Raw genomic sequence first — 27642 nt, 5'->3', positions numbered from 1 at the left:
AGAGAGAAGCAGAAATAACATTTATCTAGACACATTTATTTTTAACAAGGGGCAGCCTCGACATCTATTGACATAATGTGCAGTTTTTGTCAATTGTGCTAGCCAGTTTGCACAATTAGACCCTCCCCAGCCTGTCTCTTTTTTCTGTTTCCCAATTTCTAAGCACCAGAAACAGGCGCCGCTCTCCACGTTGAGTCGGTTGCTTACTTGGCTGCGCACTACAGTGCACTCGGTGACCTGGCTTTTATACCGAGAGAGTGACTCTGACAGCGTGTAGGCAGATACATTCAAGTGTGTGAGTCTGGATGTGTATTCTGTGGATGCATGTTAAACAGTTTTGTCAGCCTGTGAATCTGTTTGTCTTGGGTGTGCTTCATGTGCATAATATAGAGTGTGAGTTTGTGTACGTGGTGTCGGCCTTAGCTCCGGTCATATCAGTGAGGAGGTGGCACTGTACTGTCCAATAAGAGCAGTCAGCCTGCAGGCAGGATTGGCCATCTGGACACATGATAGGGAGCCTAGCCCAGACATCAGTCTTTCTTCAATTCCTCTTAGTATTATCTGAGCTCCATGTCTTTCTGCTTCCCGTATATCCATTAATAATAAAACACTGTATTTTAACATAACCCTTTTAACATCTCCTTTCTCTCTCTCTCCCCATCTCCCACAGTTTGCTGTTTTGTGGTCCACAAGAGATGCCATGAATTTGTCACGTTCTCCTGCCCGGGGGCAGATAAGGGGCCCGATACAGATGTAAGTAACCCAGCCCAGCTGTTGCCTCTTACATCTTTGTTGACGAGGAAGTGCTTTCCTTGTCATTAAACTGAAGTACGTGCCACCGATATGCAGTTGCACCAACCAGACCTCGCTCTTTCCCGAACAGTGTCGCTCTTTGACAGCTGTAGTGCTTCCATGTTTCCTTATCGTGTTATGAAGCAGCTGTCTGTAAAGGGGGAAATGAAAAATTAAACTGACATTTCTTCTGACAAGTATCACTTTCCAAGCATCTTGAGCTACAAAGATACTCCAGATGTTTAAAAATGAAATAAAATCCTGCCTTTTATAGAGTAATGTTGATAGCTACATATATAAATATTGATCTCAGAAATGTGGTGATTATGGTGGTAAATTGTTAAGACTGATTATACATGTCTTAGTGGAGAGATGGAAAGCCGTTCTAGTGCCTCTTCTAGTATCTGCCCATTTCTCCGAGAGAGAAATGACTTCAAAACATGGCAGGAGAATGGCCCCCACAGCACACCAGAACCACTGGATTCCCTCAGGATAAAGGGTTTGTTTATATCCTTGAATGTGTCACCATCCTTTATATAGTTGCATTAATAAACGAATCTAATGGTTATCTGAAGAAGCCCATTCAAATTTTAAGTCCTGTTGACTCAGTGCTGAATTACTACAGCAGCAGGTGGCAAACTCATTCATTGTTTGTGTTGCCGTTGAATAACTGGTTGCCACCTTTAGTGAAAGTGACTAAAATATTTCTCTCAGTGATCTTCTCTCCCGAAACCCTTAAGGGAAACTTGACTTTATTGTCTCTCTGAAATAGTGCTGTGTACCACATTTGATGCTTTTATGGCATCAGCTGATTTGCACCAGTATTTAAAAATGAATTTCCCCACCAGCATTACCCAATGAATCCCATCAGTGTCAGTGAGGCTTTAAGGTTTGTCTAAGCTAACCTTACATTCAGCAGATTGTTGGAAACATTACTCAGAGATTTTGCTCCATTTTGATATGACAGCATAACACAGTTGCTGCAGATTTGTTGGCTGCACATCCATAATTTGAACCTCCTGTTCCACCACATGCCAACGGGGCTCTTTTGGATTGAGATTTGTTGACTGTGCGGGCCAGATGAGCACAGTAATATCATTGTCACGTTTCAGAAACCAGTTTGTGATGATTTGAGCTTTGTGACATGGCGTGTTATATTACTGAGAGCAGCCATCAGAAAATGAACACACTCTGGTCATAAAAGGCGTGATCACCAACAGTACTAAGGTAGACTGTGGTGTTTAAACAATGCTCAGGTGGTGCTGAGGAGCTCAGAGTGTGTCGAGAAAATATGCCCAAGACCATTACACCAGCAGCAGCAGCAGCCTGAATTATTTATACAAGGCAGAACGCTGTCGTGTTGCTTATGCCAAATTCTGACCCTACGACCTAACTGTCACAGCAGAAATGGAGACATTTTTCCAATCTATTGTCCTACTTTGGCCAACTTGTGCAACTTGTAGCCTCAGTTTCCTGTTCTTAGCTGATAGGAGGGACTCTCGGTGTGGTCTTCTACTGCTGACATCAACAAGCCATTTTCACCCAGAGAACTGCCGCTCACTGGATATTTTGTCTTTTCCTCACCATTCTCTGTATATCCTAGAGATGGCTGTGTGGGGAAAGACAGATCAGCAGTTTCTGAACAGACCCGGCTGAAGCCAACAGCCATGCCAAGTTCAGAATCATTTAAATCACCTTTGTTCCCCAATTTTTTTTCTGGAACATATTTTCATGGCTAAATGCTAAAGTTCCTGTCATCTGACTGACTGATGAATTTGCATTCATGAGCAGATGATCAGGTATACCTAATGAAATTGCTGCTGAGTTTATATGGAAAGTTGACAATGCTGTTGATTTGATTTGATTTACAATGAATTTCATAAAATAACTATTACAAAAAATGTGATTAGGAACTAATATCAAAAGCAATAGAAACCAATGCAATCTCCAAACATCTTTAAAAAACAGGTTGTGACTTTGTGTAGGACGGAGTTCAGAGACAACCCGACTGGCATACAAATGTTGCATTAATGATGACTGGGTCCTGATGTAGTTCACAGACAGATGGGCAATGTAGGATTGGTGGCTATAATCAACAAAACTACATCTGTCTTGGCAAAGCCAAGAGATGCACACAGTTCGAGCAGCTGTTTCTCTGTACCTGTCAAAATAAATCGTGACTGAAAAGAAAAACTAATCCTAGCGAGACACTGTGAAATTTAGTGAGCGTCCATGAAATTTGCCATTGTATTAGTTTCGCTTCTTTTTGCATTTTGCATTATTAAACCACTTGACATTTGTGCTTAAAGTTCTAGTTGAAATGGTTCATAAAGTGATCAATTCTGTAAATTAGTTTTTTGCCTGATAATTTTTATCATTTTAACTTAGTAAATTAAAAAAGAGCTTTATTTTAAAATCCAATTTTTAATTGGCCCGTCAAAATTTTGAGATGAATATCATCTCTTATATGACATGTTTATGAGGTCTCCCACTGGCCTCTTTATCAGCTTCTAGTATCAGCTATCTGCCATTAACCACTGCTTGCTTGCTTGCATTTACATACCTGCTTGCCTACTGGACATTCATGACCTCCAAGTGTAGCAGCAGCATAGCCTGGCCCCTGTAACTAGAGATATGTCACACTGCCGTTCAAGATCATCTAGTCATACTCTTTAAATAGAGCACTCTGTGGAAGACATTGAAGCTGTAACTGTATGAAATAGTCTCAGGGTAAATCTCACTCATTTCTGTTTCATACATGTGTTACATAAAACTTCGGAGTGCTGCACTCCCTCTCCATTGGCAAAAGTGGGAACGTAAAACTCCCTTTTAACAGGAAGAACCAGGCTCAAGGAAGGGCAGCCATCTGGTGCGGCTGATTGGGGTGAGGGGAGGAAGACAGGACATAAGACACACTCTGGAATGGAAGAAAGCCAGAGATTAATAACAACTCATGATAAAATGCAAAGTGGTTAGGGCTGCCACGATTAGTCGACTAGTCACGATTACGTCGACTATCAAAATCATCAATGACTGATTTAATCGTTGACGCGTGGTTTGAAGCTTTGTAAGATCCCAAAAGACCAGGAATGAGTAGTAGGATTTAAGAGTGTAATAACAGACTGAAACAGAAGATGGCAGCACTGCATGTACAAGGATGCCAGCTGCCGTTAAACCCCGAAGAAGAAGCAGCTGTGTCCCAGAATTCATAGCGCAGCCCAGCTCAGTTTCCAACAATGGCGGCAGCTAGTTAGTTTTAACTTTACTCTTATTATTCTTTCTGGGTCACAAAATAAACGTTTAACATATTTTCAGGCGAGAATGTAGCTGTGTAAACCTCAAATATCTGCTCAGCTTATCAAGACACCACATATTTTCAAAAGCGCTCCGACGTTTTCGGAGACGTCTGTTAGTCACCAGCTCGATAGCTAGGAACCACAAGTAAGCCTGCAGCCTGAGAGCGATGTGCTCTATTGGGCTGAAATGTAATATTTAATACAAGGTCTTTAAGGTAAGATGGAGCCTGATTGTTCAAGGATAATGATTTTAAGTTCGATTCTGGATTTCTGAGAATGCTGCAGCATTTTGGGTCAGCTGAAGGAGTTTTTAGGACATCCTGGTAATAAGAAATTACAGTATTCCAGCCGAGAAGTGACAAATCAATGAACTAGCCTTTCAGTGTCACTCTGGGACAGGATCCTTTAATTTCAGAGATATTGTGCGAATGCAAGAAAGCAGTCCTACGTAACTGTTTTATATGCACATTGAAGAAAATATCCTGATCAAAAATTACTCCCAATATTCCTCACAGTGTTTCTGTAGGCCAAGATAATGGCATGCTTTTACTTAAATGCCACTATATTTATCATAGTTACTCCTGCTCTTAAGGTAATTGTAAAAGATATTGTATACTTACCTAACAGAACGGCTCCTAAGAGGGGTCCTAATACACAGAAATCCACTGCAATAAAAGAAGGTGTTACTTAGAACACCGTGACTATGAATTATTCTGATCCGTTTGTTCATGCAGCGAAGTGCGTGACTCTGTAATTCTACAATTTAAGGAAAAAACATTACCACCAAAGACCAAATCCTTTAAAACGGCATGCTGTCTTTTCCCTTATCAGAATACTTGGTGCTTCTTTTTCATATACATTTCTGTGCACTTACAGTAGCACTACTGTTGCCAGGGGCAACCACACATATTACATGGCTTTCTGCCTCCCAGGCGTGCAATCCAGGAAGGCAATAACTCCCATAGCCAGCAAATATCCCAAAGATCTGCTGTATCTAGGCTACCTGCATTTTATGACTCACGTCTATGTTTTATAACTCCCTTCCTGGAAGAAACAAAGTGCGCACTAAGGTGCCCAACTAGTTCTTTTTAGTAGCAAACGCGTTGTTAGTGTTTAGCCTTGAATTGATGGGGCAGTATAACCATGAATGCATTCCTCACAGCAACAGCTGCAGGGTGTGTTTTAAGGGTACGGCAGGCTGCAGATAGGATTATACTTACCATCAGCCAGGTAGAGTATTCAGATAATCTACTACAGTATAGCCAGTGGTATTATATGAGATTAAATTTGAGAGTTCTGTCTATAAAGAAATAACCAAAACTGAATTCACCTACCAGCTTGAAAGAGGTTAGTTAAAGAAGATTTAATTTCAGGCCACAGGCTTACTGATCAAATGGCTAAATTAGTTCCAAGCTGATACTCGATTTGGTGTGGGCACAACACAGGACACCTTCATAGTTCAAGGGTTCATGTGTTGACCAATCGCAGTGTTTAGATAGCAGTCATGGGGGCTTACATAATGTTGAGTAAGTGATTTCTACCGTCTGGTTAATTGGTGTATAATACACAAATGGAAAGTGGTGAGGTATCAGGTGTAGGCAAATTCCAGGCTGGTATCAATAAGACAGATTAAAGCACTTAGTTTAACTAAATGTTTCAGTATGACTGACTGGTGTAATTTTACCAGCAGCTCAAGTAATTTCATTGCCTTACAAGACAAGACCATCAATAATGCAAGCGCTCTTCGTTTCACTACAGGGGCTCAGCAGATGAAACTGAGAGGCTGATGTTGCTGCATCATTGATGTCTACTTAACCAGAGCAGCACATATGACCCCGGGGCAATTTGTAAATCTTTTTGTGCTGATTGCCCCTCTTCTTACCTACACAGACACACACATTTAGACACCTAGCCCCTTGGGGTAATTCAGTGCACAGATAGCTGTGACAGAGTAACATAGTTAGGCTGTAGCGCAGTGCCCTTTATGTCTCATTTGCTTGGAAACAGACAGAACTGACCTGAGGGTTACATTGCAGCCAGGCAGAGTGTTTTTTTTAAAAAACATTTTACACGGAACCAACGATCCCGTAAGGGTCGAGAAGGAATGCACGTACACGATATCCCCCTGTTTCACTTTTAATCACCATACCTGTATAGAAAAATGTAAGTCACAAAAGAATGTTTAGCTAGAAGGTGTTACCAGCCCTTTGTTGGGGTTAATATGGGCTAATGTTTAAAATGACAGATCACACAGGAGAAGATTTTGGCAGAATCAAGTGGGTGGGTGAAAAGAGGTGTTGTGGTTACAAGGCTTGGGACACACAATGTCTCATTACAAGGACTCTGCTTGGGAATTGAAAACAAGATTAAACTGGAGTGGAGCTAAATTGCATCATCTGTGCCACAGGCATCTTGGGTTGTCACAGGCAATGGAACCTTTCATCTGTATTTTTAGTCCATTTCCTTCCAGCAAGGGTGCTGGCCATCTCTTTTAGACAGGCCTGTTCTGGCCCAGCAGTTGCCATTTCACCATTCAGCCAGCTACTGGTGCAAAGATGTGAATCCATTGTAAATTCACTTAAACACATCTTCTGAGTGGCAGAGAGGGGGAAACTGTGGCCTAAAGGCGAGCTTGAGATGGAAATGTTGCAAAAATATCCAAACTGGCAGGAATAAAAGTATTTGGAAGTTTAAAAAGCACATCTGTTCCTTCCCCTTCCAAGCAACGAGTGAAAGGCAAGACCCAAGGCTGGAAGTGGTGGATGTGCAACAAGTGAGCACAGAAACAGTATAGGAGCAATCAAATGCTGCATAGCAAGTGTAGATCAGATGGCTTGAATGCAGTTTGTCGAATCATAGCGGTGACTGTTATGTGGCATGGTTGAAGTGGCACAGTTGGGTATTTGTAGAAGCTTTTAGTGTGACAAATTAAAGCTGATGAGACTTTGCGCTGCCTCGGGTCACCTGTCTTCAATTGCAATCAAGCAGATACCTCAGACACACCACTCAGAATTAGAGAGAGATAGAGTCAGTCTGACCTGTCGCCACTGTCGTCACTCCCAACAACTGGTCAGACTGACACAGACTGGGATGGTGAAGGGTAGTAAGAGGGATTGCACAGGTCAGTGTAGCAGTGTTTAAATTTCTAACATAGACCTTTCACTTTTCGATAAAACTGACCCTCCAAATTAGGATTGGACAAAGATTTGAACTTTAGGTGAAATATGCGATTAGCTTTATTTAAAAGTCCCCAAAACCAAACAAAAAAAATCAGTCTCCCACTCCTTACTGAACTGAATCCCAGCACATGTTTTTTATCACACGTCCCTGTGCAAACCTCGGCACATACACTGCTTCCAAAGGGACACGGTCACAAGGAAACTTGATGCTGATTAGTTGTGCTTACTGAACTGAATTTATTATGGTGTGTGGATGCTGACATGTCCTGCAGACCTCTTCGGGCTGCGCTGCTGTAGCAAAATGAGATTATTATAGACTCAAACATGCCTGCAAACACACAAGATGTGCAGATAAAGTCACACTGTCATAAATGCCAGATAGTATTATGTCTTTGGCCGGTTATTGGAGTGGGCACATGTGAGGAGAAGCATCACAGCTACTCATTTCCTTTCACAGGGAATAAGAGAATGTACTCTGCTCACACAGTGTGTCCAGTGAAGTTTGACCTCTCTCACCATGCTGTAGTCGTTACCATGGATCAGCCCCACGACTCGAGCGAGGTGTTCGGAAATGCTGCTGGCTGCGAAGTCACTCTCGGCTTGCAGATTGTAAACTTTGTCATCTGAAATTTGCACGACAGCCAGTAGCAATGAGACTGCAGCAGATGAGAAATCAGAGAAGTAGGAAAGTGTGAGGCCTGCAAAGACAAATCACTGTTGGACCATAATAGTTGAAACATTCAGAAACTAGTGGTCCAACATATATCAACAATACAGGATAGAGTTTACTCTGAAGGCAATTCAAACCCTCTGTTTAAGACTGTACAGTGAGAATTCGTACTGCTGTAAAACCCCGTGGAATCCCATAATAGAATTGGAGGTACGAGGGTGTTGGAACCAATATGTAACCAACTCTCTAGGGAGCACGGGTTGGCAGGCAGAATTTAGGAGAGAGAAAAGATGGGCGGATAGAGAAACGGAAAAGAGATATGATATCTCTATAATAAAGCAGACAGTACACCATGAAGCTCTGTGAAAATGCCAAGCCCACTCCAAAATTTGATTTTAAGGTCTGTTTGGAGTAATTTACTACTATATACTTCTCTATTTGAAAGATGCACTGGATATATATCTGCTGGAGGATGCTTTGCTTCTTGCTGTCTTCTCCGCAGAATTTATTTTATTTAAAACAAACAAACAAACAAACAAACAAACAAAAGAATTGCTGTTAAAAAAGGCAAAAGATACTACATGATAAGGAATGGGTTATTATACTTGATTTAATTACATCAAAATGAGTGCCATGATTAAATTGTGTTCAACCAGCACGATTTAATCCAGTTTTTCGAGCGTAGAGCAAATAGGCATGCTAAGATGCAGGATGCGTCTTTTCTGTATGCTGCTGGTGGTGCATTTAAAGGAGGCTGTTGATAGGCAGTCCCTCACAGTGTTGACCATTTGCCATAGCTGAATGTTTGTTGGCTATGCCTTGGTGCGGGTTCTTTATCTGGTAGAAGAGAGGCTCATAAACTTTGTCAGCTTGGACCTGAAAAGGAATTAAGTCTCCTGAGGGGATGCAAGCTAATATAAACAAATATGTGGGCTTACAGAAACACTCACAAAATGTTATTCTCATTGATACTATAAGTGTATATAAAAGTTTTATTGTCCTCATAACTCAAAATGCTATTTACACTTCAAGCTTTTCTTTCTGAACACAGCCATATACAGATTGTTCCGAGTTCCCATGGTCTTTGCTATGAGAGTTTATAGAGCTGAAGAGAGGATCTCAGCAGGTCTACAACTGCCTCTCACTCCAGATTTATGCATCAGAGACACTGCATAAAAAGTGAGTTGACATAATACTCTTTCAACACTGCACCGGGCGTGCGTGCCCTTTTATTTCAGACAAAAAACTTTTAACTTCAACATAAGCGTAGACATGTGGGAGGTTAATGTGAATCTGGTAGTGTTTGGTAAAGGTCAGATGTGACTGTCAGTGTGTGCAGATGCGTTCCAGATATTGGATGCTCCTGCTAAGACATGATGCATGCCAGCAATCTAAATTCGTTAGATTTAGTAAGAGGGAGACGCATTCAAACGCTTTGATTTCTATGATGTGAGTCACATTATCGTTAGCCTTGTCTGCCGAATGCTCAAATAATAAGAGCTATTAAATTCTAGCTTCAGGGCTCTCAGATTGTCATCTGTGCAAAGAGTAAATAGCTTGAATGTTACACAGCAGCAAAAGGATACAAAGTGAGCAGCACTGTTTTTGTTACAGATCACAATAAAATATGTGAAAATAATGAAAAGAGGAATATAAATGTTTTCTTTCGCTGTATTTGTGTTGCTTAAGTGAAAACTCAAGAGCAAGTAAATGTATTACAGTTTGATTCTTCACGAAAGAAGATTAATCGAAAATCTGGTCTTTCAAGTAGGTACAATGCTTCTGTTAAGTTCAGTAATTCTTAGACACATAGTCTTAGCTGGAATTGTGTATTGTGCAGAGGGCCACAGATGACTTAAGTAAATGTTCTGAACCGTGGAGTCACAGACCTAAATCTTAATATTTATCTGTTCAAAAATGCTAAGTGATTTAGGCGTGCCATATCTGGATTAAATGCCATCTGATGTGGTCATGTCTTAAATGATATATCCATATGTTGGATCAGATATGAGTGTAATTATGTTTCTGCCAAATGTGGCTTAATTTTGTTCTTTTAAGATGAAGCTTAAGTTTATTTGATGTCTATTTCTTCAATGAGTACTGACTGCAAGTTTGTACAGTTGTAAGGAAAAAGAGACTTTAGGTTTGCATCTTAATTTGTTTAAGAAATATCAGTCAGTGCTTCCACTATTGAATGATGGGTGAAGTGATAGATGAGAGTCCCCTGGGCTGCCTGCTGATGGTATTTATACTCTCTGGGATCCTAATGAACGGATCGGGAGTCTCTCATGTTAATGGTCTGTGACGTGCCTGTCTAAAAAGAGGTTTGATCTAGGGTTCGCTGGGGGGAGGTGGTGCAGAAGGGTGTAAGTACCCAAGTGCCTTTGCCTTTGAACTAGGTGCTGTTGCATATCTTCCTATCCGGTTGTTCAGTCTGACGTCACTAGCCGTGTCTGGGTCTAAACTCCGCTGCAGGTCCATATATCAAACGATAACTATGGCATTACTGTGAGTTGAAAAACTGTCTAAAGTCTTTCATCTTTAATAAAATGATCAGCGTTCTGCTCTACCAGGTGTAACAATTGAGTTTAACATCCAGACATCCATGAAAACGGAATTTATGACATTTAATGGAGTTAGAAGTTAGCAGGGAGTTAGCTCGCTAGCTTCTATCTAAATACAATATAGCATGTCCTGACTGCGGGGTTTTGGAAACAAATTAAAACGTACAGCTCTGCTATCACTTCCAGCATAAATGAAGACAGAAAACTAAACAGCAGTGACGTTTGTAGGGTTACTGAAGTTTGGCTAGCTGGTATATAATGATGTGCTACATGACCGCTAGCGACACAGCTATGTTAGCATAATATAAACAAGCTAACTTTTTTTCCACTCGATAAAAGTTACCGTGAGTGTTCTCGGTGGTCAGGAACAAATGTAATCGCATGGCAGGATGCTGTAAAAGGACCAAACTTCAGCCAGGAGAACAACTGAGATAATCCATCCACAATACGAGGTTAGTCATTCATATACTGCTGCATGGGCTGGGCTGTAGTTATATCCTAAGGTTTTAAAAACTGAGCTTAAATAAATGATTAGCGGTAATAAAAGCCGAGGGAGGTCAACAGTGATCACTGACTGTTTTAGGAGCTTTTTGAGATCAAATAGAAGAAAATACAAAACATTAAACATGTTAACAACACAAAAGCCATATTGAACGCAGACTACTTTAGACCCGGAAGTAGGATTCGTCGCATCATCACTGAACAACCGGATTGCAACATTGGTGAGGCATTGAATTTCCACTGTTGCGGGATAAACTGGGTCTAAACTCAGAAATCCTGTTGTCATCCGCTTGACCTTTCAACACAGGCAGCTGTCGATGAACTATTTCAAAGACTGATGCTTGACAGTGAATGCAGACTATTTGTCACAGCTCACACCTACACTGTTTTTCACACATCCTGCACACACACGCACACACAAACAGTAAGGAATGGTTAAAAGCAACTTTTATTTTCTGTGTGGTGAATCGAAGAGGCATTTTAGCTGACGTATAACTGATGTTTGGGATAACTCAAACCGTATGAACAAATGTCTGTGAAGGTTCTCAGTCATCCAGGTCATCGTAGTCTAAGGAGCTTGGAAAGAAATGCGTCTGGACTTCTATAAGTTGCTTGAAGACGTTTCACCTCTCATCCATTAACTGAAGGAGCTTCTCGGATGAGAGGTGAAACGTCTTCAAGCAACTTAAAGAAGTCCAGACGCCTTTCTTTCCAAGCTCCTTAGACCATATGAACAAATAAAAACAAAAGAATAGGGCATGCAATTCTTCAAAGGGTGGTTAAATTTAACTGTTAGCCTTTCTGGAGTTTTACCAACCTGCAAGTACAGTTTCTCTGTGTTCCCCTAGATCTGAGTTTCATGGGTGAATCAGTGTGAGGGATGCATGGAATCACAACTCACAGAATGTACATATTGGACGATATATATATTAAGTCAAGTAGGACAAACACTCAGTTTATTAGTTATACCTTGCTAATACTTTACCTTATAGAAATTGAGACTCATCAGAGCAGGTGTGATTCTGTGTGAATTGTATCCTCAGTTCATATTAGTGGTACAAGATGTGGTCTTCTACTGCTTCATCATTCAATGTGTTGTGTGTTCAGAGATGCTCTTCTGCATATCTCTGTGGTTATTTGAGTTACTGCTGCTGTTGTGTTGGTGTGAAGCAGTCTTGGTGTTCTTCCCTGACATCAACAAGACATTTTCACCCAGAAAATTGCCACTCACAGCACATTTTTTCTTTTTCTCACCTTTCTCTGTAAACCGTAGAGATGGCTGTGGGGGAAAACCCTAATAGATCAGCAGTTTCTGAAATACTCAGACCAACTCGTCCGGCACCAACAACCACGCCAAGTTTAAAGTCACTTAAATCACTTTTGTTCCCCATTAAGCAATAGTATCGACCATGTCTACTGGGTTGTTGCCATCTGAATGGCTGATTACATCAGAAAAAGTGTATTTGCATATTCATTCTGGATTTCTCAATTTCGGTTAAGGAACACATATTATTATAAAATGTGAGAGCACAAATTATCATTCAAAGAATCAGTTTTTAGAGTTTATGACATTTATATGTTCATAAAGGATCTTTAAAGTAGTAGATTTTTTTGTAATAGAAATACATTATTTAGATACTAATATGTCTTTTAAATAAGAGCCTGTACAGGTAGCGCACAGATTGTTATTCACCACATGCAAACCCAAGCATGCAAACCGTTTGCACTTTTTAATGAGATGTTCAGACATAACATATGTGAGAAAGTGACAGCTAACACTTTAAAGTAGCTGAACAGGAAGTTTATAGTGAAGCAACGGAAGAGATAATGTCTCATCCTTCGCCCTTTGCCTAACATTGAAATTTTTCTATATTACCGAAGATAATATTTTTAGACTGTCTTCAAAGAAGTTTGTTTGTTTTTTATAATAAAACGGTTTTTATTCCCTCTTTTCTATGTATTTATTGACTTTTTTAAGTTTTAATTTTATGAGTGACTCATTTTTTATCATATTTTCCTGTCGGATTAATTGCAGATTTTATGCCACATTTGTACTGGTGTTTTAAATTTGTCTTTTCTTTTTGGGTTTTCACAGTTTTTCACTTTTTGGGTTTTCTTTAAGTCTCTTTAAGTTTCATTATTTTTTTTTCATTATTTTGAAGAAGAAAAAGAACATTTGGCCAACAGCATCTATCTAGAAGTCAAAGCTGTAAAGGTTTCCATAGGTGAACTTGTGGCGAGATCATTAACGGTTGTTTGCAGCTGCACACAACTGAGGTGTTGGTTGGTTGTCGGCTTTGTACATGCTTTGAACCACAAACATCCCCAGGTGAAAAATGTGGGTTGGCAGGGACCTGTTGTTGGGCTTCATGGTTAAAAACATTTTATAGTCTTGGCTTTCCTGCCACACGATACTGTGTTCCCTGCACTCACAGCTCTTTTGTTCTTTTTTATAAAGAGACCTTTTTTTAAAGTTTAATTAACAAATAGTGTTAGTTAGGCTAATAAACAATTATGTTAAATAAAGGACATTACAGGTAATGATCAATAATAGTAATAATAATATTTTTATATCCTTATATAAAAATATTCTGCTAGATAGGCTGAGACACTGGGTGGGTATATCAGGGGCTGCTTTGGACTGGTTTGAATCCTATTTGCATGAACGATCCTTTTCTGTGGCTACCTCTAAGTACAGTTCCTCTTCTACTTTTCTTGCCTATGGTGTGCCACAAGGTTCAGTTTTGGGGCCTTTATTGTTCTTGCTGTATTTACTTCCTCTTCAACAATTATTGAGCACTTTTAAGGACATTTCGTATCACTGCTATGCAGATGATATTCAGTTATATATCTCCTTTAAGCCCCGTGATGTTTCCAAGGTACAGATTTTGCATAAGTGCATAGACTCCATTAGAGGTTGGATGGCTGGAAACTTTCTTCAACTAAATGAGGAGAAGACTGAAGTCCTTGTTTGTGCTCCTAAAAATTTTGTACCTACTGTTATGGAAAACTTGGGTCCACTTGCTGCATTTGCCAAACCGTATATCAGGAACCTCGGTGTTACTATTGACTCAGCTCCTACTTTGGATGCTCATGTAAAATCTCTGGTTCGCTCCTGTTTTTATCACTTGAGAAACATTGCTAAGCTGAGTCCCATTGTATCACGCTCCGAATTAGAAATTGTCATTCATGCATTTGTTTCATCTCGTCTGGATTATTGTAATTCTTTTGTTACTTGTTTATGTAAAGCCTCTTTGGATCGTGTGCAAGTTGTTCAGAACGCTGCTGCAAAGCTTCTGACCAAGTCCTCCAAGTATTTCCATGTCACACCCCTGCTGATTCAGCTGCACTGGCTCCCCGTTAAATTCAGAATCCACTTTAAGGTTTTGACCTTGACTTTCAGGGCTCTGCATGGACAAGCACCAACATATATAAGTGAACTTTTACATCCATACATTCCCAGCAGGTCCCTGAGGTCACGTGACCAGGGCTTGCTGGTTGTCCAACACACGAGGCTGAAAACAAAAGGTGACAGAGCTTTTGTAACTGTGGCCCCCAGATTGTGGAACTCTCCCTTTGAGCCTGAGATCTGTGGACTCTGTGGTCGCTTTTAAAAAACGGCTAAAAGCTCATCTTTTTAAACTTGCTTTTGGTTGATTTTTGTTTTTAGGTTTTAGCTTCTGTGAAGCACTTTGTGATTTTTATCTTGAAAGGTGCTATATAAATAAAATTTTACTTACTTATGAATCAGTGACATTTAAAGACTTCCTGCTTCCTCTTCACATTGAGGAGATATAGTGTTAACAAGGTGCAGCTTCAGTTTGCATCTCAGTGGATCTGTTCAGTTTGTTAACTGCATACAAAGCAGTCCACAGAACAGTCCACTGAGAGAGATACACACTGCCTTATGTGACACTTTAATTGTAGTTTAAACAACACAGAATTGCACAGTATAACACTGTTCTCACTGCAGTGATGTTCTTTGGTATCTTTCATTAGATTTTTTATGCCTCTAATATTTTTTTAATCCTCTATTGTAGAAGTGAAAGCAACAACCTTCAAGTCATGTCTAAAAACCACCAAGCTTCCTTTAGTAAACACAAGCAACACAGAAAAGTCAATACACAAATCTATGTCTTGCATATTAATAACTATATTCAAGACACTGGGGATTCACTGGCTTTCACAAGACTTAGTGGTCCCTGTTTGTTTGTTTTGATGGGAAACGCAGCTTATTGTCAGGGTTTCTGGGTCGTTGACCCAGTATTTTCAGTTCATGTTCACTGTTTATCCTCTGTACGTTCCACTTCCTGTTTTGTGTTAACGTTACTCTGTGTGCATTATATTCTAGTTCTTATTCCATGCATCGTTAGTTCAATTGTGTTCAGCTGCTCACTCACCTGTCACCTATCAGTCATTGTTCAGCCAGTGTATTTAAGTCCTCAGTTCTCTCCTGGTCGGCGTCGCGTCATTGATGTTGTCTATGCCCCATGTTTGCCTTCCAAGTTCAGATCAGTCAGCCGTTTATTCAGTCAGTCAGCCAGCCATCTCCTGTTTTCGTCATTTGTCCCTCACAATAAACACCCTGAATCTTCACCGTGAGTCCTGCGTTTGAGTCCTTTTCTCCAAATCCAATCAGCAACCCCTGACACTTATAAGAATTTATGTCCCTTTGACCTCAGGCACGCACGCACGCACGCACACACACACACACACACACACACACACACACACACACACACACAGCCTCAAAAACGTAAACATATGGATGCAATTTTTTTCCATAGTGCACAAGTACACACTGACTTTTATGCATAAGCAAACACTTGGAAATTTTCAAAGCACACGCTTACTAACACATTCCATCAGTAGCCACTTTCACACGGTGTGTTCAAGGCTACCTCTGATTTTGGAGTGCCAGCATGATACCTAAAAGTGCAGAGTGGACTCACACATGAGCAAAGGCGTGCAATGACTTCCTAATTAGTTGATTTCTTAGTTGTATCATTTCAAAGTTCCTGTGTGTTTTGTTTAGATTAAGTGTCTGATACCCAATTGTGTTCCAACTGTGCTAAGTATGACTGATAGCCAGCATATTGGAGACTTGGGACTGCTCATGACCCTTTGTCAGCTCAGTGCATAGTTTTCGCAGGAAATGACTGTAAATAAAAAAACAAACAAAAAAGTCACTATTGGTTTTACCTACTGCTTGTGTCAGGCTTGTCCCCCAAAATGAGAATTTTATACTGATTTCTTGTCTTTGAGGCATTTACTGCTATTTTTTAATTTCAAACTGAAAATCATTTCTTAGAGACCTCATGTCATTGTGAGACTGGAAATCTATAGTTCTTAATATAATCTTAATTTTTCATCACCTGTTTTTGCCATCTTGTGATGGTTGAGGGGATTGTGTGGCTCAGTGATCCCCGGAGCTATGTTGTCAGTGGTTTTTGTTCGTGGTAGGGTCTCCTAAAGCAAATTTCACTTTTGTAACCCGGTCCTTTGCACCGTTGCAGCTACAGCTGGTTTGAAGACAGGACTGTCTGATTCGGTTGGATTTACTGCCGTTTCAATGATATAACAATAAAGAAGGTCAGAGATTAACAGATTATACGGAAGTAGATGTTGCTACAGTTTGAAAAAATGAACTTTGTTTTGACTTCCTCTCCTTCAGAGTCAGTGCTGATGTTGTGGTATTGTCTGAGTGGTGACATCTATGTTGCAAAATAGTGCAATGGCTATTTGCGCCGTAACCGCGAGCATAAATACATGTGGGTGTTTGACGATGTTACTGGCAGTCAGCAAAGCGACCGACACAGCAGGTATACTGGAGCCTTTAGACTGCTGCATCCGCAACCCAGACTCAAATGCTCAGTAGAAAAGGAATGGATGGATGGATACCCTGGAAGCCAGGTTATTATATTAATGTGTTGTAATCTGTACATATGGTGAGTGATTGGAAACTGCATTCAGAGTAGATTGACTCTACTGCCCGGTGTATAATTGTAAAGGCGTGTCTTTTTTTGATATCTTGTCAAACAGGAAGGCAAGCTATAGTTGTACTGCATGCCACTGCTAGATATAAGAATAAGAAGCCAGGGAGGGTGTGAAGGTTGGACTTAGACTGAGACTGGACCAGTTAGACTGAGACCTGAAGCTGAAACAGCAGCAGGTCTGAAGCTCAGAGCCAGAAATAGAACGATAGAAGTTGCAGATAGGTCAAGCTGGCTCTCTCCGTCTCCTGCATCTCAAGAGACTGCGATATAGTTCTCTGCACTTATGTGTGGTCCAGATAAACCACAGCTGACAATAAGCATTTAAAGTTTATTTCATGTGTCTGGACACTGTGGCTGGTATGGGTGTGGTAATTTTATCTTGTATATGATGAATCACTTATCTCATGACACCATGAAGATGATCTTATGTAATATAAGTGATTATTGTACAAACTGCTTGTAGTAAACAAAAATGCTGAATCGAGCTGAATAATACATTCAAGCTTCGTCTCCAGTCATTCCATGTTGACAGCTTCATTTGAAGGAACACGGACTCACTAATTAACCATCATTATTATATTCATTGCTGATAATGGATTTATTTTCTAACACTTTAAAATGAATGCCATTTATATAATATAAAGCTAATAATATATGCATTATACTGTATCACAAGCAAAAAAAATGTCTTGGAGCCATTGCCGCCCCTCATCTGAAGTTAAAAATATGCTTTTATAGACTTGTTCTGGCCTTATATAGGGAAGCCTGTTTCCGCCACTGGAAAAAAAAAAAAAAAAAAAAAGTGTCCATAACTCAAAATTTCGAGTTATTTTCTTGAAATTTCGACTTGTTAACTTGTAAAATTTTGAGAAAAGTAGCTCGAAATTTTGACTTCCTTTTCTAAAAATTTTGTACTGATTGGCAGAGCTAACTCAAAATTTCGAGTTAATAGGTCAAAATTTTGAGAAAATAACTTGAAATTTCGAGAAAGATAACTAAATTTCGAGTTATGAATACTCTTATTTATGTTGGACTTTGGAAAAGCAGATTTTAAAGTTTTGAATTTTTAGGTTATACTAATAGGAATTTAGAGAAGCACCTTAAATTCTCTACATTCTGTAAAAATAAAACATCTTTCCCCATGAAAATATGTTTCACAGTGGGTGTGTGGCATGTTTGATGAATTCCTGGACTTCCTGGTGTTGTGTACTGCCAAAGAACAGAAAGAAGAATGTCATTCGATTTCTCCAGTCATTTATTAAACTCATGCACAAACACATTTAAACAAAGCTGCAGACACTAAATGGATTTTAAAGACAAAAGATAACTTTTATGGAGTTTCCTGCAATCCAAACCACAAAGCAAAGAGCGCAGAAAGCAGAGTTGAACAGCCAAGCTACTGGCCCTGTCAGCTGGCTCATTATAGTGAAAAAAGACTCTGCCAAGACTTTGGCTATTAGATAACTTTTTGGAACACATCTTGTGAAGTTCTTTTAATTATTAAGCACCTGACAGATGGCCTGTGGCTGATAAGCCAATTTATTCTGGCTTTTGGCATTTGCAACATGACCAAATGAACCAGCAGGTCCTCTTTTTTTAAAATCGTTTCCCTTTTTTTCCTACCTGGACCGTCTTGGAGGAAGGGTTAGCATAGAAGGGAGTAAACAGTGCAGTCATCTTCTAGGCGAAGTGACAGCTGTGACAGCCCCCGCCCTCCCTTCCTCTTCTGACCTTGTGGATGTCATGCACAGCATGTGTGCACGGCTCTACCAATGAGCCAGCTCCTGCAAATGAACACATCTCTATAGACCCATGTGTGCGGGGTAGCTGGGACTTCAGCTTTCTCCAGCTGTGAAAAGGCAAGCAGAAAAACTTGTTCATAGGGCTCTAAGGCCAGAGCTGTAAACTCTGTTCAGTCTGTCTCACTTTAGGTTTTTCTCTAAAGGGACCGTTTATGTAAAGCACGTCCATGAAACAGTAACAGTGTTGTCTGCCTTCTTGCAGTTTAATAGCCCTTGGATGTTGTTATATTTCCCTCTTCCAGGCTATTTATTCACTGCAACAAGTGTTAACTGCAAATAATCATCACTAGATATCTGATTTGCAGCGGGGGACTCACACATGTCATAATGATACTTTAGGAGAGAGTTTAACAGCTGTTATTATTATTATGTTATTAAGAGGGAGTTGACATTTACTGAAAACCTTAATCAACACGTGGACTCTATTCCTTATCAATTCCTTTTATCAATTTCTGTTTTTAAAGTACTTTATGTAAATTTGTCTTTTGAGTTTTTGAAACACTTTAGTCCTGATGTCTAAAAAATCTGGATTTTATACACAGTGAAAATTAAGATCTCAATATGACTCCTTTTTTTTTCCTGTGGCCAGATTTTATTTTATTTATGCTCCAGATACTTTGATGAGACTCTCAAATCATTCTAAGAGCTGAATTTTAATGTGGTAAAATCTAATATGCTCTGAAGACATCAACTGATTGAATAACTTGACAGTAAACAAGTTTGTCAAATCACATTTTTACATTTTTTAAATCACACTTTCTTGTGCTAACGCATCTTTTCAGAAAATAAAACGTTGGGGTTACGTGCACATATTTCTCATCTTGAACTCATTGAACCTGGTGATTAGTATCTTCAGTGAGTCCAAGGTATACACTTCCATGAGCTTCAAGCAACAGACCCAACAGGACAGTTGGACGGTTGGACTCAGTTGACGCTTGCATTATGAAAATGCCTTTTCTCTATTGCATCAACAAACTCAATAAAGGCCAGCATGTAGAGACTGATCTGATATAGAACCATCATAAACCACTGAGGTATACCACATGAGACACCGCAGTTTTTCTCACAGTGATTCTGCAAATGATCAGCAGACATCAAAAACATATATCAGTTAAAAAGACAGACGAGAGAGACAGCAACTCTGCACGATGGGGGTCATAACTCTGTTACATAATGACGGAAATAAGAAGTTTAACGAACAGGTTCCTGAAGATGTGACAACTTATCGCCATATTGTCCAAGAGTGACCATAAAAATAGCACCAGTACTAAAGAGAGCAGTGCTGTGATAGGTGTCGTTAATTTAAAGCTTGTCAGAATGGCAACTTCAGACAGCAGTTAAAAATTTCAGCTGTTATTTGGGAGCAGACAGATGTGTTACCAGAGGCCACTGTGAGGAAAACCCCCTCTGAGCTGCAGCAGCAACCTGCCCTCCCTCTCAGCACTGAGTAGCTTAGTGAAAGGCCAAGAGGAGTCAGGGTGGTGATTTGTAGGCTAAAAATAGTAGCCTTGCCTAGTCTAATGTCTGGATAAATGATAGCTTCAGTTTGTTCTCATCAAAATCTCTCCTCATATTAGTAACCGCTCAGTTATAAACGTCAGGGTGAGGATGTTCAATAGACACTATGTGTTCACAAAGTTTGTGTTTGTGTTTACATTCTGGGGAAATAAAGTCATGGCTGTCATTGCTCATAATCGGCCTTTAAATGATTCTCCAAGTATTTTAAACGTCGCTGTGTCTCATTTTTTGAGCGTAATGAATGAGTGTCGCAGTTTTTCTGATACAGTTTTTTTTTAGGAGAGGAGGTGATTAACATGATGTAAAATATAATTAAATGCTGAAGGCCACAGTGACAGAATTAGGTGACACAGTAACACAGACTGCTTATGTTGATTATATGTCATTATCATGTTGTGAAAGAGCTCTGACAATGACTTTTTGAAAATTAGTTATGAGAGCGGAGGAGAGTGCTGTTTGAAATTTAAAAAAGGGGTCAGAAATTAAGCAGAAAATCTCAGTTCAACGCATTAGAGTGATTACTTCTTAAGTTACAGTAGATTAATGTATGTAATCGACATGCATTTCATTCTAGACTGCAGATAGCGTTAGGTGAATCCCCAAAAGAAAAAAAACAATAAAAAGTAGAAAATAACAAGTCAAAAACTGGGTAAAGCAGGAGCATCCTGCCAACTCCAATTTAAATGTCATCCCTCAGTGAGCGTACACTGTTAGTTGAGTGAGTGAGCAGCTGGAGGTGAGACAGTTCTGCTGTTTTCAATAATCTTCCGATGCTAAATATCAGGAATATTTACCTGCATTTTCAATCCTAAAGGGAACAGATGGCAAAAAAGATAATTGAAGGAAAGATGTGACAGAGCTCATGATCTGTGTGTCTTATGTCACCCCCACTCCTGCTCACTGGCTGCAAATGTCACACCAGGTGGATCTCTTTTGACTCTGTGGGATACAGTTGGACAGCATTAACCACACAGCCTCTTTGATGATTGCTCAGCCCATATTTTTCCACACAACTCAATAAAAAGAATAAAACCATCAGTCGTGTTTTGATTGTGAATACCTTGTTTTTTCATTGCCTGAAACTGATTGTGAATTACAAAACACAGTTTCAGTGTAGACTGGAGCCTCTCTTGTTAGTGTCTGCTGCATTGGAGGTGAGTACACTGCCAGGTCAGAGACAAGAAAGCAGTTAGTCTTTAACTCAGTGTGTCAATATGCACTTAAGCAACCGAATTAGAGTCCTACTTTTGCAATAATGTGAATTTTTCAATTCGATTTCACAAGTGTTTGAAAAGAGATTATTTGTGTTGGTGAAATACGTTTACACTAATAGTTTATTTGTAAAATTCAGTCACATGTTGATAGGAAGGAGTGTATCTCATTGATACTACTTTTGTTTTCCTCTGTCGAGATAAGCCCACACTAATATTGAGGTCTGAGGTCTGGGGAGGCTAATTGATGACTGATGGTGTTACATTGTGTGGTTTGAATTTACTGCCATAGCAGTTTGTTTGGGATCTTTGTCAAGCTGGAAAAAATAAGCCATTACAAAGTGGCAATGGTGGATCAAATTCTGATGGCACTTTTCTGTGTTCATAATTCCAACAGTCTTGAAAAGATCTCAAAAATCACAGGTTGAAATGTGGCCCCAAATCTTGACTGACCCTCCACCGTGTTTTAGAGATGCCTGGAGACACTCTTGTCCCGCTCTTCTGACCTCCTCTGTACGTACTGATTGGACTCGAAAATGTAAAACTTCATAAGATCTTTTGCCAATGATTTTCAGTCCAGTCCTTGTGGACTTATTCATACTTGCTCTTTCCCCCTTGTTTGTTTGTTTTTTTAAGCTTTTTTTTAAGGCATGATTCATATCTCAGTGTTTACTGTTTCAGCTGCAAGCAGAATGAAAATGAATAAGAAAGCAGCCAATGTCCAAAGAAAAACTTTGAAGTTACTTAAGAGAATCTTGAGCAAAGAGTACTACTACTCAAGATTAGGGATGCATATCGTTTAGGTTTTATCTGATACCAGTATCAAACCGGTACTTTTGAAACGGTGCAGGTGCTTAAACGGTGCTCGAACCGGTGCTTAAAGAATGGAGAACACAAACTTTGTCCAAACACCTCTCATGTTTAACTGTTTTCCACTTTTTTTCTTTGGTCATTTTAGCCTTTTTGGCCAGGGTGAAGGGAGTATCTGCCATCAAACAAGAAGACAGCCGCATGTAACTACGACGGTGTTTGCTAGTTCACTTTACATGCATTAATTTAATAACATGGTTAGCTTGCACACGAACAACATTAAGCTACTCACACAGAGAAGAACGGCTGCTGCCGCCATCATCATCCATCATCATTTCTGCTACACTGGCAGGGCTAGGGGCCAGGACTCTACTCTTCGGGTTTTTGGGGGATGTTGCTAACTCCGGGTCCGATAACAGGCAACCCACCCGCAGTAGATGTGCTTGGTGTGAGGTCTTGATACCGGTACCCATCCCTACTCAAGATTGATGCATCGGAGAGCAACTTGGGATTAGTATCTTGCCCAAGGATACTTGGCATGCAGACTGCAAGAGCCAGGGATCAAACCCCCAACCTTCCGATCAGTAGGTGACCTGAGCTACAGCCACCCCCAAAAAGAAAATCTGGCTCTTTGGAAGCAAAATATAAAGAAATGAAAGGTGACTCAAGACCTTTGCGCAGCACTGTGCATACATTCTAGACTTCTCCTGAAGCCTTGACATTAACGCTGCACTCTGACAGTAGAAGACGGTTTTGTTTACATACTGTAATGATGGAGGGAGGGAACAAGGGTTTGATTTTAGGCTCTCAATACTTTGACATCAGCCGCCCATGTTGATAACATGGGTGGAGAGTCTAGGATGACCCCAGTCTTTAACATTATCCCCTTCTGCCCGCCCCTTCCTCTCCTGCCGGGAAACCCCTGTTCAGTTTCACCCTGCCAAGCTGTTCATTAACAGGAGCTGGTTGGCGTCCTGCTTGCTAATCAAGCTGGATTGGAGAGTCTGGCTAATTAGCCGACATCACTGCGCTGACCCCCCATGCTTCTGTTTTCATTACTGTCTGTTGGCTGCTTTGGGTCTTTTGATCAGCCCTCTGCTCTGTGTCTTTTTTTATCCATGGCCTCGTATGCAAATCTGCCTGACACACTACTAAAGGGCAAATGCTAAAATGTTTTTAAAGATACAAGGATATATTAAAGAACAACACAACACTAATTCAAAACAAAATGAAAGCATACCTTGGAGTAAATTGTTCTGGTATATTTTCCATCCATAGCATAGGAAAAGCTGGCTTTTGATTAAAAGCACAGACTAATGAGATAAAAGTGTGTGTTTTAAGCTCGTTAGTAATGTTCGTGTACTTTCTCTTAAGAAAGAATAAAACTGATGATAAAATAACTGTCTCCTATTTTTTGCTCTGCACAATCATAAAGTGCAGTCGGAGTGTTAATGTGTCTCTGCTGTTGTTTTTAAGAGAACATCAGATTGTGCCCATCCCTTTTTAACAGCTCCACTGGTGCACACATGTTGTCACAAACTGTGCACACATGTCTTTTAATAGCTTTGGGAGCTGAGCACACCAAACTGGAAATAATTCTAGAGAATTCTGTTTTGCATCTAATGCATTTCTGCTGATGTAAAATCGCCCTGTCTGTGCATAGGACATCTGGGAAATCCTGTTGGCCCTCATGTTACCAAGGGGCATCCTTCACACTACATCATCCAGTCACCACGTGCTGTAACACCACCTGGCTGTGGGCTGCCATCGCGGTCTTCCTCTGCTGAGCCTAGTGATTGAGTTCGTCGTTGCTTTCGTTGTTACACTCTGCTTCCCCTGCTGTTCTGGCAAAGCAGCGCCACCCAGTCTGTCTTGAATTTCCCATTAAGACCCAATTAGGCTGTAATAGGGGATAGAAGCCACAGGAGTAAACCCTTCTGTCCCGCAGCTTTCAGAAAGAATGCGTTAATGGACAGCCTAGTGTGTGCAGTAATGTGTAGTCAGGTACACTCATTTACAGGTTTCATTTTCTGCACCATTACGACTCGCCCTAGTGAATCTTTAAATGGAACTTTGCAAACCAAGCACAGCAGACAGAGTAAACCTACCAGGCTGGATGCCGATAACAGTTTGTTTAGGCTCATGTGTTTAGCTACAAGTGGTTCGACATGAGATATATATTTATTCACAACAGCCAGCATTACTCATCCATTAGCCTTGCTCCTTGGCATTGTCCTAGGGAAGGAAGTGTTTTCCTTTTGCTTATCTTCACTTTTGAAATGAAATTTTGTGCAGACTTGAACTGCTGGATGTACTGTATCTGTGTGAAATTTAATACATTAATTTCCTTCTCATTATTGTAGTAACTCTACTGTCATAAGGTAGTGTTATTACAAAATCCATCCATCCATTCTGAGCCTGTCCTAGCTGCCACTGGGCGATTGGGCAGTCTGCCAGTCTATCGCAGACTCTCAGACACTTTAGCATTACCGATTAACCTAACTCTACTCACCCGAAGAGAACCCACACAGACATAGGGAGAAGATGCAAGCTCCACGCAGAAAGGCTTTGGACAGATGGTGAACCTTACTGTAAAGCAACAGTGCTAACCCCAGCACTATCATGCTTTTTACAAAATACCTGCAAAATTGATAATAATCCTCTTTAGCAGTACTCGAACACAATGCTAGTAGCCTAGTGTTAGGTTACTTTAGCATCAGTGTAAGCAACACATCTGTACATTTACAAACGTGCCATCTCTAACACTGGTTTACCATTTCTTAGACCATTTTCATTCAGTGCAGCTCTAAACTTTTCAAGAAATTGAGCTGCAAAGACCCGATGCAGTTACATAGGACATCAAACAGTCTTTAAGCCGCCAGCTCCCTAGTACAAAGTGCTAACTTGGACAAACATGTATTTATTTGTCTTTTTGTTCTGAGTGTTTTCCATTATCTGGGAACATTAAGCCATGGTTCACCCTTTGAAAAGCTGATGTGAAATACACAATTGATGTGCAGCTGAATGTTTGTCCTAGTTGCCATCACTCATTCATGCCGTAGATGAGGGAATAAAGCAAAAGGGGAAAACAAGAGGATTATCCTTCAGGATCAGCTGTGTGTGGGTGGATGTGAGTAAGTACTGCAAGTGCAGTCTCCCTCTCTCCCTCTTTCACTCTCTCCACTCATGTCTGTCAACCCCTCTGTTATCCTTGTGTGTCCTTGGGTAACATACTAACTACTGACCTGTAGTCAGTGTGTTGGGGGTAACTAAGTATATGGTGTCGAGGTCGCAAAGCTCCTGTATCAGATTTACTCTCAATGCTGAATATGTTGTATTCCACACCCCCATATAGATTGTTAATTTCTCCTTACTTGAGTGTTTCACACATGAAAATGTTGGTAAACTTTGCTGTTTGTGTGAGCTGTTACCCCAAAGTTAGTCATCCAAGCCCAAACTGTGATTGTCCATCTAAAAAATAAATTAATTCGTTAAACAAAAAAACAAAACAAGGAAAAATGAACCCTTCAACATGTAATTTTCCTGTAAATCATAATTTATTTTTAGATAAATAACATATGTCTTCACAAATTTAGCACTTACAGCAGTGTAGCTGATTTCTGCAAGATCTGAAAAGGAAGCGTTTCTCTTAGACCAGTAATGGTGTAAAGCCTCAGCAGGCTGACATGGAAGAAAGTGGCAAAGCAATCTCACGAGGAGCCCGAATGAGTCTCTGTTGCATTAGTCCAGAGGCCAGTGTCAAACTGACTGAAATGACATTGATCACTGTGGCGCCTCACTGCGCGATACTGTCAGCTCTCGCTGAGATACGGGTCATGCGTCTCCTTTTACTGATGATTTATTTCTCCGGGTTCAAGCTCTTTTCATTCGTTCTACGTTTGACTCTATATTTTTCACGATCGAAAAAAATCGGAGGGATGTTCTCAGGACTGGTACTTTTTCTCATAGGATAAGAGATGCTTTCCTGCATCCAGGGAATATATATTGACAAGTGTTCAAATAGATGCAGGGAAAAAAATTTAATGAAGACTAGCCTGGATAGTGTTATTAATCCAAATCCACTTAAAGGGTTTTCTAACTGAAATGAATTTACAGGACAGCACAAGTTGAGAATGAGCAGGATGCACTGTGTGTTCTTGGAAAAATGGCAGTCTTCCAGATTTCTCTCTAGCAGAGAGTACTTCCGAAGCCTCATGTTGTATGTGTGAAATTAATGAATGTATGCAAGTGACTGGGAGCCTACACTGTATACCGTATGCGAATGCTGCTGTAATATTTAAAGTGATCTGTGCCTTATCACATGCCCTACACATTATATCAGTAGCGATGATATGCCAGCCATATGTTTACCCTATGCATCATGCGTATGTTTGCACTGGGCTCTTGCTATTTACTGCTGTGTACACATATATATGAAAAAGGGAGGCAACTGCTTTTGCTTGTTTAACAGATGACATAAAGAAAAAATGCTTTACTTAACACCTGCAGATATTTACTTAAGAAGTTTGCGCCCACTCCAGGTTGATGCTGTATTTTATGTGCTGAAAGGGAGTGTTAAGTGAAATGGACTTGTAATTGTCGCATACCATTTTGCTGCTTAGTTGAACTGGACTGAAGGAAGGATACCTTAAGTAATGTCAGCTCACTCCACCTGACCACTATTTATAGTGTTGCAAATGCAGCATTATTTTCCTCAGCCTATTTTACCTGTAGCAACTCTACTTTTATCTACTTTTATCTACCAACACATTTGCCTGTTTTGGCTTGCATAAATGTTAAGTTTTGTTCTCCACATTCCCTTATTTGAGTATCCAAATTTCCCCCAAATTTACAATGGTTACCAGTGGGATGAATGTCGATGAGGCTCTGATAAAAACGATGGATGCTGCATTTACTTGAAAGGTAGGAAGGGATGTGTAAATGCAAATATCGGTCCAGTGTTCATGAATGACAAATGCAAATGAAGAACAATAGCTGGGATGTTATTTTAGTTCTGTCTTACAATACTAGCCACATGTCATAATGCATACAGTGTTTATATTTATATATATTGCATGTTAACAAGCTCATTATTTTTTATGATATAATATATAATGCAGTAGTGACATTTGAGGGTCTTACTGTATCTGTAATTGCATTAAAGATGCAAATCACATTGAGTCATTTTAATTGATAGATGGAATTTATTCATTCACCACTATCCTAAAATCAAAAGTAAGCCTTCCACTTGAGTATAATTTAATTTTATGTTAATATAATCACGTGGCAAATGTGAATGTGCT

At 40.1% G+C, this 27642-nt stretch overlaps 1 protein-coding gene across 3 annotated transcripts in view; it reads left to right on the top strand.

Annotated features, from left to right (window-relative positions):
• prkcaa (protein kinase C, alpha, a) overlaps positions 1 to 27642 on the top strand; it is a 140667-nt gene that overhangs the window by 47631 nt on the left and 65394 nt on the right. For all 3 annotated transcript variants that reach the window (XM_005942746.2, XM_042228766.1, XM_042228767.1), the window contains exon 3: positions 671 to 753. In XM_005942746.2, coding sequence (XP_005942808.1) covers positions 671 to 753 — 83 coding nt within the window. The remainder of the gene's footprint in view (positions 1 to 670; positions 754 to 27642) is intronic.

Source organism: Haplochromis burtoni, unplaced genomic scaffold (genome assembly GCF_018398535.1).
Source record: "Haplochromis burtoni strain Fernald_Lab_line unplaced genomic scaffold, NCSU_Asbu1 Contig_348, whole genome shotgun sequence".
Taxonomy (NCBI): domain Eukaryota; kingdom Metazoa; phylum Chordata; class Actinopteri; order Cichliformes; family Cichlidae; genus Haplochromis; species Haplochromis burtoni.
This window is presented reverse-complemented; position numbering and strand designations above follow the sequence as displayed.